Raw genomic sequence first — 17,398 nt, forward strand, 5'->3', positions numbered from 1 at the left:
TAAAAAAAAAATTTGATAACTAATATGACATGTGAACATTCTAACTAATTACCAATAGCACATAGAAATAGATCAATATGGTCTTACAAACACAGTAAAAATCTCAATTAATTCTCAGTTTTGCATAAAGAAGCCTACATAGTAAATGGGTATCTTTGATGAAGAAGAAACTGCATGCATCTAAGTGAATACTTCAACCTCATCTTGGAAAGACGTAAATCCTCACTGTTCACCTTCACAAAAATATCATCAATCGCTGCACGAGGATTCCCAAATAACTCATATCTCTCTTGAGCTGCATTATGCACACTTGATACGCAACCAACATGCTTAAGAAGAGCATCCTCTCTATTCCAATTACTCCAACCACCATCAGTAAATGCATTAGTTCCCTTACCACTAGTTTTTTCTCTTTGAACAAGTAACATACAAAGCAAAATGCAGATTCCTTCTTGATACTATATTCAAGCCAACTATGATTATGAAGCCACAAATGATTGAATGAACGATCTCTACTCCCAATTGTTCTTTTTTAAAAGTCATGTGCATAAGGTTTGAATGGCTTTTTAAGAATATATGCTCTTCGAACTGTGTCTTGATCATTGATAGGATAACTTGCAATGGGTAGCCTTTCCCCAGGATCATGTTTAAGACGACTAAGATCATAAACCGGTGGTGATGGCGGTGACACATCTTCAGTTTGCTCTATGGTCACATTTGACATAGACAATGTTGGTTCTTCAATTTGCTCTTCGATCACAACCGGCATACACACAACTTCGCGGGTCTGCACTTCAGCCACATCCGGCATATTTTCTGGCTTCTTCTTCTTCCCTATCTTCATAGCTTATCTTTGGAAAAGAGAACCAATGTATGTTGCCCTCTTCATTCTTCAATAATTCTGCAAGAATACTACTTTGGAATGAGTGCAGAATTTTGTACAGAATTATGTACCCTAGATCACAATGATTCTAATTGAGGCCAAAATGAGTGCAGAATTATGTACATAGTGCAAAAAAGCAAACCCTAGATCACAAATTTGGGGTACCTCACTGGGTCCAGTACTGCAGCCGGATTTGGAGGGGGACGAGGGCAGGGCCGCCCGGCGAGCGGCGGCAGGGGCGCAGGCAACCGGCGCTCCGGCAGGGCAGAGCCGCAGAGGCGCAGCCGCGCGGAGCCTGAGACAGGGGCTCGCCGCGCGCGCAGGGAGACGCGCCTAGAGAGGGCCGGACGGGCGGGTTGGAGAACAGGAGAATAGGCGAGAGCTTCCTCGGTGGCTGGGCGACGGCAGGGGTGCTGGGCGCGAACGGCGGCGACGGCGAGGAATAGCGAGGAGACGAGGGAACGAGGCGGCTATCGGGGTCAACCGATCTGGCAGTGCGACTGTGCGAGGGAGGCAGGGAGGACTGGATTGGACTGGACTCAGAATCCCTTGGTCTGTTTATTGGGCTGGTTTTTTTTTCTGGTCCATTTTGAATCCATATGTATATAGGCTGTCTCAAAATCCCAGGGTGGGCCGCGGCCCACCCTGGCCACCCTGTAGATCCGCCACTGTCTCAGATCCTTGCGGCACAAGTGGAGCACAGGAAAGAAGTGCTGCGCCATCTTCTTCGTGAGCTGGATGTGCTCCGCACCCAGAAATGCGCCATCGCCGCCAGGGAGAAGGAGAAAAAAGTTTCAGAGAAAAAGAAACATAAGGAGAATAAGAAGCTCCTCCACCTGCTTTCATTGGGCGACCCACTATATCAGCTGCATCGTCATGGTATTTATGCTACTTGATGTGTTCTTCTAGTCGAAGTTATATATGCCCTTTTTCATACTCGCTTTTCGTTTGCAGTTACCCTGCTTATCATGATCTTGGTAATCCTTGCCACTTTACTTGTGTGTGAGAAGGGTCATAGGGCTTCAAAAAAGCGTGGGCAGACACCTCGGCACCTACCATCTACCTAAGATGGTGAGATCAACACGTCAGATGGTGGAGGCAACAAGAAATGGAACTATGCATGGAAGCGTCAGATATTTGAACTTGTGTTTAGGTGGTAGCTAGTTTGCGGCATCATCATGAGTTCATGACGGACTTGTGTGTTTCGTTACCCCGTCCCGAACTTGTCTCCTTGACTGCATTGTGGTGGAGTAGCTAAACTGTGGAAACAGATATCTGTGAACATGGTACCGAACACGCAAAATAATTGATGTTGCCTAACATGCAGTGAACACGATGTTAAACAATTATAATGACGTTTGTTTAGTATCTCGAGCCTCTGTATTGACTCATGTCATGACCACACATAAAAAACTACTGTACAATATTTTGCGCTAATTTGTCACCATTCACACAAACAACTTGAGGGCTGTATGCATGAACCGATCGATGCAGAGATGGGGGCCACGTTAACCCTCTTTACAACAAGAAAATTCACACAACCAACTTGACTCAACAGGGCTAACATAGTTGCTACGTACGAGTACCACATGCGCTTACAGTGTTCATGTCGAAGCAAACGATTCCACGTCATTAACTCACGGTCTTGTCCTTCCACCAATTCATGCTCTCTGTATCAATCTCAGGCCGTGCCGATGCCCCATTCACCACCAATATAACTTGTGTTATTTGTTGTGGGTCCAGCTGAGAGGCTGCACATTGCACGGTTTAAAACTCATCCCTCTTGGCTGGTTTTGGCCGCCCATTCCTCTTTGCAAATAACATAAGCCTATATGCTTAAGCGAAATAGCATCTAAGTTAAAATAGAGCTATGACAGAGGTGTTGTTTTATCGTTCTTGTTGATTGGTTCTACTCCTAGTGTACTAGTATCTCCTTCCTCTAGGCCCTGCTCTGCTCCACGACAACACATCAGTTGCGGCCAAATCACCAACTCTTTGATTGACTTTTCGTTTTGACGCGGCTAATCTGCACCCGAGCTCATATGCTCCTGCATGAACAGTAAAATTGAAAAAAAATCGAAAAAAATTTAAAAAATTACAATTTTCTTTTGAGAGAAACATTGACAAAAGTTCTAAGTGCCTGCAAAAATTCGTCATGAAATCACATTCCTAGAAGGCGTGACAAAAAAAAAGTACTCTGAAAAAGCTACTTTCATACGCATTTTGAAGCACTGAATTTGTTTTTTTGCCACGCCTTACAGGAATGTGATTTCATGATGAATTTTTGCAGGCATTTAGAACTTTTGTCGATGTTTCTCCCAAAAAAAATTGGAATTTTTTTTGATTTTTTTTCGATTTTACTATTCATGCGGGAGCATATGAGCTCGGGTGCAGAATGGACTTTTCGACTTCCGCTATTGTGGATAGAGATATGAAGACAGGGGGAGGAACAAAGCATGGTCTCGTTATTTTTGGAGCAGAGTAGATATGAGTGAATCTTTGGCAATGCTTATTCTACTCTCGCTCCGTGTACGGTACTATTTTTAACTCATTCCTCTTGCTGGTTATGGCTAACTATTCCTTGTCTCTATTCTTAGATGTGCTAACTGCTAATCGGCCAAAGATTGCAGCCCATACCTAATCTATTGTTGGTTAGTTCACTGCTAATCAGTGCACAACTTCTTATGGTGGACAAATGTGTGTCTAAAAGATGGCACCATGTAGCTGGTGTAACCCATGTGTATTCTGTTGCTAGCTTAGTTTTGGATGGGTAGAGGCACATTGATTCTTATATCAATATAGAAGTTTTATTATACTTGTACTACGATACAAATTTTGGATGCAGAAATAAACTATTTGCTTGAGCACATACATTTGTTTTGTACTTTAGGATGTGCTGTTATTCACTTTAAATTTCCTTTTTAGTTAATCACTTAAATATGCTTTCTAGATGAATTTTTTAATTATGAGGATAACTAGTACTCCCTCTGTAAATAAATATAAGAGTGTTTAGATTAAAGTAGTAATCTAAACGCTCTTATATTTCTTTACGGAGGGAGTAATAGTAAAATGATGGGATGCTACAACTTTCCCCATCACCATGTGCACGTGTCTGCGCACCAGCAGTGAAACCCTGGGCACCACGTCGTTGCGCTTCGTGAGCTATGATTGCTGACGAGAAAGTAGTTGGTTGGGTGCGCCATGGTTGAGAGGGAAAAAACCGAAGGATATCGCCCCCCTCATCTTCGCAGCCTCCAAGCGGAAGAAGTGGGTGGTGAGGGATGCACTGCGAGACAATACTTGGGTGCGCCAGATCAACCCTTCCATCAACCTAACCACCAACCACATCGTGGAGTTCGTGGACCTTTGGGTCCATCTGGACCAATTCGAGCTTTCACCAGAGATTGATGACGACATATCCTGGAAATTTGAGGCGAACGGTGAGTATTCGGCGGCCTCTGCTTATAGGGTCCAGTTCTTGGGCTCCATGACGACGACTATGAACAAGACTATTTGGAAGGTTTGGGCACCTCCCAAGGTCAAGTTCTTCTCCTGTCTAGAGATTCAAAACAGAATATGGACGGCGGATAGATTGGAGAAGCGAGGTCGGGAGAATTGCGGACTGTGCACCCTCTGCAGAAGGGCAAACGAGACGTCCGCGCACCTCTTCTTTCGGTGCAGGTTCACCTTGCGCGTGTGGAGATTGGTAAAGGAGTGGCTTGGCCCAGGGGCTCTCGAGATCCATCAATGGCAGGCGGAGCGCAATATCAAGCATTGGTGGACAAACATGTCGAAGCCCAATATGGCGAACCGGAAGGCCATGGCTTTCCTTACTATGCTTGTTGGTTGGGCCATTTAGAACGAGAAAAACGCTAGAGTTTTTAGGAAAAAATCAACGCCGCCCTTCTACATTCTAAAAATAATCCAAAATGAAGCCAAACTTTGGGTCACGGCAGGAGCTACGCACCTGAGCATTATCATGCCGCGAGAGTAGTTATTGTTTTCATTTTGTTGACGGACGGACTATGTTGTGGAGCTATTATTATGTACTCTAAAACTCTCCTCCTTTATTAATGAATGAGGCAAGTCTTTTGCCTCTGTTTCAAAAAAAAGGAGAAAGTAGTTGGTGTCTGCTCGCGGTAGTGCCTATCACAGTTGGTAGCAGCGTCACTCCACTCATAACAAATCCCATCACCGCTCACAGTAGCGTCCGTCGCCGCTTGCAGACATGGTGGCCACCTTGTGTCGGTGATAAGTTAAATCATGTACTTCCTCTGGTTTAAAATAGATGATTTAATTTTATACTAATTTTACTACAAAACTGAGTCATCTATTTTGAAACGGAGGAAGTATTTGTAATTCCCCCCACACCCGGGAGGCACCAGCAGGTTCATCATCGCCTCAAGAGGAGGAATACCACGATACTACATATCGGAAGAAGTAATGACTGTGTGAATATGGAAGAACGACCCTACATGCGCTGTAAAACGGAGGTGAGGGCCAAACTCCGAGCCCTGTACACCTGTGGACCGTCATGGAAGCATTACATAAGTCATGCTATATAAGGGGCACCCAGAGCATCGTAGAGGACGACCTTCTCCCGCACCATCACTGTCTAGACTACCAAGAAAGGATTCCATGCTTATGGCCCGTATCTCTGCCATATCATCTCGTCGAGATACTCTGTTTTGTGAAGATCCTCCCCCGACATTGTAATCTTCTGTAGCCTCCGCTCCACATATATAAGAAAAGAGCAAATAAGGACGTAGAGCTTTTACCGACATCAGGGGTCTGAACCGGGGTATATCGTGTGTCCGTGTGACCTATGTCCAAAGATCCCCTGGACACCTTGCGTGACGTCCTCACGACTTCAAATTCCACGTCCTCCCCATTGTACTACTATTAGAATTGACGAGACTTCCCTCAACACCTTGCAACCTGCACATCCAGCTTGTTGTCGTGCCACTCCACTCCTGACAGCAGTAGCACCCACATAGCAGTGGCACGGCAGAACAATTATTTCTTGGTTCCTGGCGAGCGGATGGATCGAAGAGGTGGATGAGGCTATTCTACGGAGTATATGGCACGGTTGTTCGTCTTGATCCTCCGGCACCAGTTCCTATCAACGAAGGTTGCCCAGCTTGCCTCATTGGGATGCATGTGAGAGCTGTGTTGTATGACTCCGTCAGGTCAGGCCTGAGGCTCTATATATATCTTCTTCCCTAGGACTACGATTTGCTACGTATATCTCGGTGGCAGGCATATTCTCCTCTACATCGACGACTTCTTGGGCACTTATTCTACAACTTCCGAGTTTCAACCGGTTTACTCCACTGAAACGAAGACCTGGAGGCAGCAACAAGCGGATAGAGTGAGAGGGTAAAATAGGGGAGTGGACGCGGGCTGTGCAGGTCAGGTCGTGGGAGAAAGGAGTGGTTGGCACCCTTCTGGATGTTAGAAAAATATATTGCTTTCCTAGCTGCTAATTTAATTGAGTTGATAGTTGGTTTATGCAAGTCCGCAATGCAAAATTCAAAGTACATGCGGCAGTGAATATACCCGGCATGTCGACATGGCTTTCATAGAGCAATACCTTAGCTTGTACCCCCTCCGTGCGCTGGCCAACAAAACCTGGTCGACTGTGAGTCAGTAGCAGACCGAGCGACGACACGAAGGCCTTGAGTTGGATTCCGATTCCACAGGATTGCTATGATCACAGTCGACCACATTGTCGACGGCGAGAAGCACATGAGGGACAGGCGCGAGAGAATCTCTCGCCCCGTGCGGCATGCCCGCAGAGACAAAGATGATGGTGATGGCCGGGACCGTGATGACGACCGCGATGATCGCCGCGGACGAAGTGGGCGGGACGCTCCCAGAAGCGGCCAAAGCTTGGGTGTTCGACTCAGACGTAGCCTCTCTGGTGCTCCTCGTGATGAACAGCGCGGGCCTGGCAGAGATGTCCAAGAGGATCGCCGTGGCGGGTCTGGCCGGGACGGGCGCCGTCAGGCTGCCCTCGCCGATCCGGCCGCTGATGCTGCCCTGCTGCTGGGTTCTGGCTCTGCCAGTGCCCCGGAGGCCATCGCCATGGAGCTGCTGCCAATTGTCCAAGCAACTCCGGCCCCTCAAGATGATGGGCGCGGTCGGAGCCCCTCTAGGCAAAGGCGGCCAGCTGCGACCAGGCGCCTCTCCTAGGAGGCGCGCACTCCGCCCACTTCCCCGCCTCGCTCCCCGACGTCGGTCCTCTGGCCCTCCCCTACTTCCAAGCGGGACTCGGCCCGTGCTGCGAGGATGGCCCTTCAGGAGCCAAGCCCCGCCATCATCGAGCTGTGCTCGCCGACGGCCATGATGCGCCCGTTGATCTCCTTCTCGCCGACGCGGCCTCCGGGGTTTGAACGCTCCCCGACTCCGCCTCTTCCTGGCGTTGGAGAGCTCCAGCGCACGCCTTCTCCGCCAAGAGCCCGTTCTGGGCATGCTGATGATACTCTGCCGGCTGGGCTTGCTGCTTTGATCGCCCCTGTCCAGGATGCTGCTGTTGTGCTGCCTTCACAGTTGTTTGCTGTGCGCGAGCCGGCGCTGCTGGAGCGGGCCTCCTCGCTGTGCAGCCCGCAGCCACCACCCGCTGTATCTCCTCCTAGGAACCTGCGAACTCGCCGGAAGACGATGGCTGGGCTGAAGATTTGCAACAGCTCTGGGGGCATCTCGCTTCAGCGTGTGCGGCGCCCGTCCGCCCGTCCCGAGGCTGTACCAACGGCTAAAATGGCCGAACGGCTGGTTTGCCGGAGTCTGGGCATCACCAGAGATGGAGAAGATGTTACTGAAGCCACCCTTGCTGCTTTCTCGCTGAAATTTAAAGAGCAGCTGACCCCAGAGATAATTGTGGCCATGCGTGATTTCTTCCAGCTGGACAATGGCGCTGTCAACACAGTGGAAGACGCCCTCATTGGGCATGGAGGAGAGTCGACAATGGAACCTACCGCTGCTGGTACGGGAGAGCAAGAGGCTACAGTCTGAAGAAAATTGCTTGTAGTGCCTCTGTAGGGTTCTCTAGTTTTCCCATGTTAGTGCATTTAGATTGCATTTCCTGTAAGGGGTCCTTGCCGTGTGTGGCATGGAACTTGCTACTTGTTAGCAGTACTGGCTTTATGCCTTGCCTTAGTTGCTTCAACCCCAAGTTGTATTCTGCTATCAGATTGTACCCTGAGAATCTCTATCTTTCCCATGCATGAGCAACCTATCAACACTCTGAGATGGAACGTAAGAGGGCTAAATTGCCCAGACCGCAGGGCTACTGTTAAGGCAACAATCGAGGGCACCTCATGTCACCTTGCCTGCCTCCAAGAAACAAAGCTCAGCTCCATCGACATGTTCATTGCGGCTTCCACTGGCGGAAATAGGCTTCGTGGCTTCGCATAGCGGCCGGCTGAGGGGACCCGTGGTGGTATCCTCCTTCTTTGGGATCAAGGCCTCCCGGAGGTCTCTGACATTGCCACATCTTCTTATTGTCTGTCGGCCACGGTACGCATCCGGGATACTGGAGCTACATTCAAAACCACTTCGGTGTATGGTCCCACCGACTCGGCGTGCAAGGATGCCTTTTTTGCGGAGCTCCTTAGCCACAAGCCGCTGCCGGGAGTCGCCTGGTTGGCCTCAGGCGACTTCAATCAAATTTATCGTGCTAGGGACAAAAATAAGAGAAACGTGAACACAAGTAGGATCAACCGCTTCCGTGCGACGCTGCAGTCTTGTGAGCTTAAGGAAATCCATCTTCAGAACAGGCGCTTCACCTGGAGTAACGAGCGATCCAATCCAACCCTGTGCAAGCTAGACTCCTTCTTCTGCAATGCAGAGTGGGACACCACACACAACACCCACGTTCTCCACGCGCTTTCATCCTCCTTGTCGGACCACTGTCCGCTGCTCCTGGCAGATGACAAAGGACCCAGACGTCCACGCTCCTTCAAATTTGAAAACATTTGGGTCTCCTTGCCTGGGTTCGCTGAGGTGATCCAAACGGCCTGGAACGAGCACATGCCCCACTCGGAGCCCTATCAAGTCCTTCATCATAAGCTCAGAAAAACCGCCCTCTGCCTTTCGGAATGGAGTAGAAAAATGTTCTCGAAGGCCAACGTCCAACTCCATGCGGCTCTGTTGGTCATCCTTCAGTTGGACATTGCTCAAGAGACGCGTCTCCTCTCCCCCGCCGAGTCCGACCTTCGGGCTAGACTTAAACGACGAGTCATTAGCCTGGCGGTCCTTCAGAGAGCTAGGAAGAGCCAGTGTGCGAGGGTGGCCAACCTCAAAGAAGGGGATGCGAACACAAAATTTTTCCATCGCCGTGTCAATGCCAGGAGAAGAAAAAACCATATTCACCGCATCAAACAGGCTCACGGTTGGGTGACTGAGCATGGGCAGAAGGAGAAGATCATACACGACCACTTCTCTGAGGTCATGGGGCGGATTCGAACCAACAGTAACGTAGACATTAACTGGGATGAGCTCGACATCCAGCATCACAACCTCCACGCTCTTGGCATTGCCATCACTGAGGAGGAGGTCTGGGCTGCTATCAAAGAAATGCCCAACAACAAAGCTACCGACCCAGACGGCTTCACCGGCATTTTCTTCAAGAAATGTTGGGACCTCATCAAGGTGGACTTCATGCGAGTCATCCACTTCTTTGACTCCCTGCGCACGGACAACCTGCAATGGCTAAACTCTGCCAATGTGGTCTTATTGCCCAAGAAGGACGGCGCTGAGGGGATCTCCGACTATAGGCCTATCAGTCTTATGCACGCCGTTGCCAAAATCATCGCCAAGGTGTTGTCCATGCGCCTAGCGCCACTCATGGATGCTCTGGTTTCCAATGCGCAGAGTGCATTTATCAAGAAGAGAAGCATTCATGATAATTTCATGTATGTTCGCAACTTCGCTCGTCGGCTGCACAAGTGCAAGACTCCAGCTCTATTATTCAAGCTGGACATGAAAAAGGCTTTTGACTCAGTCCGATGGGAGTATGTCTTGGATCTCATGCAACGCATGGGGTTCCCTGATAAATTCAGAAATTGGATTGCGGCATTGCTTTCGTCCTCGTCCTCGCGCTTCCTCCTCAACGGCCTGCCTGGCCCCCCATAAGGCATGGACGTGGTTTTCGCCAAGGAGACCCCATCTCGCCTCTACTCTTCGTGCTCGCAATTGACCCGTTGCACAAGATCCTCGACTTGGCTACGCGCAAGGGAATCATTCATAAGATTCGTGGCCGAGGTACAATGGTCAGAACCTCCCTCTATGCGGATGACGCCGCCGTGTTCATGGCGCCAATTAAGAGTGATATTGACAACCTTGCAACCATCTTAAAAGGCTTTGGAGACGTCACGGGCCTTTGCACCAACTTCCACAAAAGCTCTGTCGTTCCCATTTGATGCGCCAACCTGGATCTTGTGAGCATTCTCAGCAGCATCCCGGTGACCAGGGCGTTTTTCCCTATCAAATACTTGGGCCTCCCGCTCTCGGTTTGGAGACTGAAGAAAGTTGACTTCCAATACCTCCAGGACAAGGCGGCTGGAAAATTGGTCACCTGGGATGGGCAGAACATCACCACCATTGGGCGCACGGCCCTTGTTCGATCTGTCATCACCTCTCAGGCTGTGTACTCCATCACACCACTCATTGTCCCTCAGGGTTCCCTTGACAACCTCAACAAGATTGAGCGAGCTTTTCTTTGGTCCGGCTCTGACAAGACCACAGGTGCCAAATGTAAAGACAACTGGGACATGGTCTGCTGCCCCACCAGCTATGGGGGTTTGGGTGTTCTTAACACCGACAAATTTGCTCGTGCTTTGAGGCTCAGATGTCTTTGGTTTGAATGGAAAGAGCCGTCCAAGCTCTGGGTCGGCCTGGGCAACCCTTGCACCGAGGAGGACCGTGATTTTTTCTACGCCTCCACTTCCATCATCGTGGGCAATGGGGCCAAAACGCCTTTTTGAGACTCCCCCTGGCTGCTTGGCCGCAAGCCGAAGGACATTGCACCTCTCGTCTTTGAGGCCTCGAGGAGAAAGAACTGGAAGGTGCGAGAGGCTATTACAGAGAATGCTTGGATGCTTACGATCAGACGAGACATTACCATCATTGGCCAGCATGTGCAGGAATTTTTCACCCTTTGGCTGCTCATCCATGACATACACCTCGACATCCACTCTGAGGATGACATCATTTGGAAGCACTCTTCGGACGGCTCATATTCGGCGTCCACTGCATACAAGGCACAATTTCTGGGTTTGACGCTTTCCCCCATGGACTCCATGGTCTGGAAAATGTGGGCGCCCCCAAAGGTCAAATTCTTCTCTTGGCTGGCTTTACAAGATCGGATTTGGACCGCCGACAGGCTAGAGCGATGTGGCTGGGACAACTGCGGTCTTTGCCCGCTCTGTAAGCAGGTGCAGGAGTCGGGCGTCCACCTATTTGCCAAATGCCGCTTCACCTTGAGGCTTTGGCGGATGCTCATTGACAAGTATGGGCTTGCGCATCTGGACCCTTCTGACTGGCACCTTGAGGATTCCCTCCTCTCTTGGTGGGACAAGCGCACCAATTCGAGCATTCCGGATCGTCGAGCCATGGCCTCCCTTACCATGCTCGTATCCTGGACAATTTGGAACGAAAGGAACGCTAGAGTCTTCCGCCACAAAGAGACGCCACCGCCAATCCTTCTCAAGCTTATTATAGATGAGGCCAACCTATGGGTTACTGCAGGGGCTAAACAATTAGGGAAAATTGTATCGCGCGAGTAATTGTCATGCCGTACTCCGGCCTTGTGTAACTCTACAAAACTCTATTCTCCTCTACTTTAATAGATGAGGCAAATCTTTTGCCTCCGTTTTGAAAAAACACATAGATGTAATAATGCCCACAAATAGTCTCTGCTTCATGACTGGGCCCCAATGTTGGTTCACCTTTCTGCGAGATTGTAACCTTTGTCTCTCCCCCCTCCCCCCTCTCCCCTTGTAACCATCTGCTTCAGCTTGTAATGCTGCCACTGCTGTTGTAATATATATGGTTCAAGCTGGCGTAAACCTGCAGTTGTCACATTAAAAAACAAATATAAGATGTTCTACTTCCTTCAATTCATATTAGTGGTCATTGATTTAGTATAACTTGTATTAAATCAGCAACAATTAATATGAATTGGAGGGAATAACATTTTTGTGTGTTAGTGTGTTGTTAACTCATTTCAGTCCATATGAAATTTATATTAAAATATCAAAAACATATTTCACTTGTGAACGGCGAAAGTAGTGGGCAGCAGCAGAAAGTAGCTTGATTAAGGAGAAACGTGTCACTGCAATGCAAGTAATAGCTTAATTATTTATAGTGCTGCACTGCGGGTGATTAATCACCATTGCAGGGTCTTTTCTCTTTTTCTTTTTTCTTTTTTCCTATTTATAATTTCTTTTTTGGTGGTGTGCATCCTGGATGTTTTTAGGCATCTTGTTGGTGCAGAGTGGGTTTAATTGGTATCTACTTCATATTAACTAGCTGATGCCCCGCGCGTTGCTGCGGGATTTTTTCATGAATTTTGTGTGAAAGGTCATGAACCAAATTTAAGTAAGAAACTACACAACTAACTTCACATTCTGCAGAGATGGCAATCTACACTAAGGTAAGATAAAAGGGTGAACAAACGAATCAAAGTGGAAACTTGCAAAAAAGTGCAGATGATGTCTATACATGTTGCCCCACATCATAATATATTTGTAGTTTTGTATACCGTGGCCTATATAGTTTGTTAGTCAATGACCAGAACTGCAGATATGCCACAGTGATAAAGCTAGTAACATGGTTTTTCTGAATGTACATACTGATTTTGTATTTCAACGAATTTGTCAGTCAGTGATCAGAACTGCATATATGCTGCAACAGCACATACACGTTTGAGATCATTGGCCATGTGCATCTGCATCTCTAAACCTGATATTATGGTCAAGTTTGAGGTCTCACCTACACATCTATATTACACAATCAAGTGAGCTGGACATCTATTCATATAGCAACGCTACAACAGCTCTAAACTCCCAAGAGAAAGAGTATAATATATTTTCAGAGTTATATAGTTCAGATTGTGCAGTCAGCAACCAAAAATAGATTTGCCTGCGGCTGTGTATATTTGCTAACCAATCATTTGTCCACTTTTCTCTATTTTTAGTTTGGAACATGGCACAACGATTAATTCCCTGTTTCAGTTTACACATTAGTCTGAACCCAGTGTGTATGCATGTCTGTTTGTACTATATACACCCAGTCAAAATAAAAAAGAGCAAAATAAGGATCCATGACTACCTAGTGATGAGCTATGGAAAAAATATCAACACAAAGACGTAATTCATGATACGAACATTGACTCTCTAAATATACTGAAGGAAAGCAGGGCGAAAATGATCAACAGGTCAAATGCATGGCAGTAATCTAACGAACAACATGGTGCAGGGAGATTGGAACGGAGGAATCGGGGAGAACCTTGTACAGAGGGGATTGAAATAGGTTGCAGGTGGCATCGACGGCGCAGAGGTGACCCAACCTAGGATGTTTCCAACCTCTGGCTCATGATTGCAAGAACAAACCACAGAAAAAGAGGGCATTCATATAATTCCAATTCAGCATCGTTTTGCAAACAATTTGGAACAGTGACTTCATAAGCAATTCGATGGGCTGTAGGTACGATGAGGAGGCTGCTGGGGTAGCATGTACGGACAGGGGTTGTGGCGTGAGGACGCAAGTATTTCCCGGTCAACATTCAGGGCACCAACACGCGATGGATGTGGCCGAATATCCAAGGGCAAAATCCAGCGACCATCGAGCAGGGTCATGACTCATGAGCAGCTCCAGTGATTAAAGGGGAAATCAGGGCCGGCCCTATGTTTTGGGAGGCCCTAGGCGAACTCGATAACATGGGCCCCTATGTCTAAGTCCTAAGACCATATATATGTATGTGTGTGCGTTATATATATGACTTATTAAGAATAACTTTTAGTCACACGTCTTTAGTTTAAAATTTGACTATAATAATTCAAATGACTTCATCGAGAACAATAATAACCAAATTTGAACTGATTCCATCAACAACAATAATACTAAAAAATCACAAAATGAAACTAACACGACATGATTAATTACCTCAAATAAGAACCAAATTAGACTGACTCCATCGACAACAATAATACTTCAGTGCTTCAAAAAAGGTTTCTTCAGGAGTAGTTTCTTGCCCTTGTTCTTCAATGACATCAACATTGCTTGAAGATGTAAAGAACTTATTCAAAGAATCCTTCAATGGTAGAATTTTTGGATCACTTTCTTTCTTTTTCCTTTAGTAGCCCATTAGTATGGAAATTCACCATATAATGATTCTGAATTATATGGGTGCGCCCTACCAATATGTTGAACTACTCGGTTGGCCATGAGAAGAGAAAGATCTCAGCAGAAGGTGTTTATGATCCCAACAGGGGCATCCTGTGCATGGTCGGCTGCCAGGAGCACAACGGCTCGACGGACTGCCAGACACTGGTAACGGTGCAATTCGCCTCCCTCGATTCCAAGGCGCAAGGGCATGGCACGGGGGTGATCAGTAGTCTCAGAGACAAGACGGACCTCCTCTTCTTCGAGAAGGTCGATTTCACCTCCTATGGTATGTACTCCTCACAAGTGTTTGAGGCCGTATCAAGGATGGACATGGAGAGTGTCCTCCTGCTGGCCTCCACCACGCTGTCGTGCGTCTTCATCATCCTGCAGATCCTCCACACAAAGAGGAACCCTGAGGCGGATGCGGCGACATCAATCACCATGCTCACCGTGGTCACCATGGGGTATCTCGCCCCTCTCGCGCTCAACTCTGAGGCCCTGTTTGCAAGCAGGACGAGCCAGTACTATGACTTGTACTACTCCACGAGCCGGAGGCTAGAGATGAACGAGGTCATGATGAGGGCGCCTACGCTGATCGCCTTCGTGCTGCAGCTGCGCCTTCTTCAGCTGGCGTGGTCAGGCCGCCGCACATCCACCGTGTCCGAGAGGATCGTGTTGTGGATATGCCTACCATTGTACGCTCTCGGAGGAGCCTTCGCCGCCATAATCCACGGGATCAACGCCCGTGCCATGAGCGGCGACCCGTCAATAATCAGCAAGGGTGAAGGGCCGGCAACAATCTGGGAGGACCTTGTGTCGTACGCTGGGCTGATACTGGATGGCTTCCTCCTCCCGCAGGTCATCATGAACGCATCCTTAGGAAAATCCAGAGTTGGGGTGATCTCACCATGGTTCTACATAGGGGGCACCATGGTCCGTGTGGCGCCTCATGTGTACGATGTGGTCAGAGCCCATGTCTACACGCCAAGCATGCATTCCTCTCACCTGTACGCGAGCGCCCGCGGCGACCTCTTCAGCATCGTGTGGGACGTGGTTATACCTTGCGGGGCAGTGCTGCTGGCCTTGTTGTTGTTCTTGCAGCAGCGGCTCAGAGGCACCGCGTCGCTTCCTGCGCAGAGGAGGAGATCGGGTGGATATGAAATGGTCTCTAACATTTAACATAAGACAGGTGAGTTCTCCTTCAAGGAAACAAATGATGCAGTTGTGGTTGATGGATAACATGTACTCTCTTCGTCCCAAAATAAATTAGTGTAAAATTAATATGAAGTTGTACTAAATTAATGACACTTATTGTTGGATTGAAAGCAAAGTATGTATCTTATGTGTCATGGAAGGTTTGTACATTTGCATTTCAATATGGGATATTACTTTTTTTTTATTTCAAGAATACAAGGAATACACGCACATGCGCACAGACGAAGTAGAATGGCGCCTAATAAAAATAAGGGAGAGTAAATGATGGGGACAAATAACGATTTAACGTGGTAACCACCGCAAAGCCAAGTAATTGCAGTATCTCCTAATACTGGTATGATCGCTAGCTAAGTTTGTAACTACTGTTGCTTCCGAATAGGACATCTGACCCCAAGGTGGTACGTATCCTATAAAAATTGTCACAATCATTAACAGGAATATGATAACTCCAACACTGAACAAATTCCCTAGGATTGCTATAACTCGCATGATATGGACCACGAAAAATATGAAGCCAGCTGGCCATGTTGTGTGGCGGACATCTTCGGTGTGAAACCGGACATTTTGGATATGTGAAATGGATTGTTTTCATGTGTGAAACTAATTATTTCATATATATGAAATAATTTTACAAAGCGAAACACGTTTTGTTTTATGAAAGTGCTTTTAAAGATAACTGCAATATATTAAACAAAAATTAGCTCAAATATATCATTTTTAATGAAACCAATGATTTGAAATAAGTGAAATCAGTGAAACATGTTTTAAATTTGAAATGAAAGGAAACAGTTTTATGTATTGACTTAATCAAGTGTTTTTGAAATACTTGAAATATTTTTAAAATGAGTGAAATGTGCATATTAAAATACTGATTTTTGAACGAGTAAAATTATATTTTTTGAAACGAGTGAAACAGTAAAAATTAAAACTAGTTCAAATGTATCCTTCATTGAGCTTGTTCTGGAGATCTTCTCCTATGAATAATAATGTATAAAAAATAAAAAACAGAGCTATGGTTCAGAAGATATCTATCATCCAAATTTTTACTATCAAATTAAAGAAGTCGTTTGCATAGGGGAGAGAGAATACTTAATTTGTAAGAGCATGGCTAATAGAAACGCCGGCTACTAGCTCTATACCGGTGCCATGTCAGCAATAGCCTCTATAGTAAAAGTCTGGTGTAATAAGCTGGCTTTATATGAGCTATTAGATGGCCAGGGTAATCAATGTTTGCATGCATGTGGAGAAAGGAAAAAAGCGGTTGATTGGACAGTGAGATGCAGGGGATTGGGAGCAGTGGCGCTATCGCTCGCTTCAGGCTGCAAGCGGGCAGAACTTTGCCGGCCGGGACACGGCGGCTTGGGGACAACCCCGGCCTTACACAAGAAGATGGATGTGGCGATCCCAAAATGGGGGCTTAAATAGCCAAGCAAAACAGCTAAAAAGTAAAAGAATATCCTGATGAAGCAAAAGCAACTCTGTCAGAAAGTTAACAGTGACACTGGACTTGGCGGGATGGTTGATCTGTGGCTGAGGGAGTCCTGCCGTCGTGAACCGGTAAGAGGCAACTAGGGCCTTGCGATGCAGACGACAGAGACCGCGGGGCTGAAACTGATCATGAACAGTACAAATGTCGAAAATATTCAGTTTCGTCAGGCTTGGATCCTGACAGCTGCTCCCTCTGTAAATAAAGTAATATAAGAGCATTTAGATTACTAAAATAGTGATCTAAATACTCTTAAATTAGTTTACGGAGGGAGTAGATAGTAAAAAGCTATGTGCCGCACACATTACTGTAGTGGTGGCTGAATAATTCATGTGAATCTCGTCATGGACACACACACATATATATATGTGTGTGTGTGTGTGTGTGTGTGTGTGTGTGTGTGTGTGTGTGTGTGTGTGTGTGTG

General features: G+C 47.1%; 1 protein-coding gene across 1 annotated transcript; it reads left to right on the plus strand.

Annotated features, from left to right (window-relative positions):
- Window positions 1–14,287: 14,287 nt before the first annotated feature.
- Window positions 14,288–15,671, plus strand: LOC119343952 (the record flags this gene model as incomplete). Its single annotated transcript, XM_037614651.1, has 1 exon — window positions 14,288–15,671. A coding segment is annotated over one exon (1,164 nt), but the record flags the coding sequence as incomplete, so codon positions are not given.
- Between the last annotated feature and the right edge of the window lie 1,727 nt (window positions 15,672–17,398).

Source organism: Triticum dicoccoides, unplaced genomic scaffold (genome assembly GCF_002162155.2).
Source record: "Triticum dicoccoides isolate Atlit2015 ecotype Zavitan unplaced genomic scaffold, WEW_v2.0 scaffold148340, whole genome shotgun sequence".
Lineage (NCBI taxonomy): Eukaryota > Viridiplantae > Streptophyta > Magnoliopsida > Poales > Poaceae > Triticum > Triticum dicoccoides.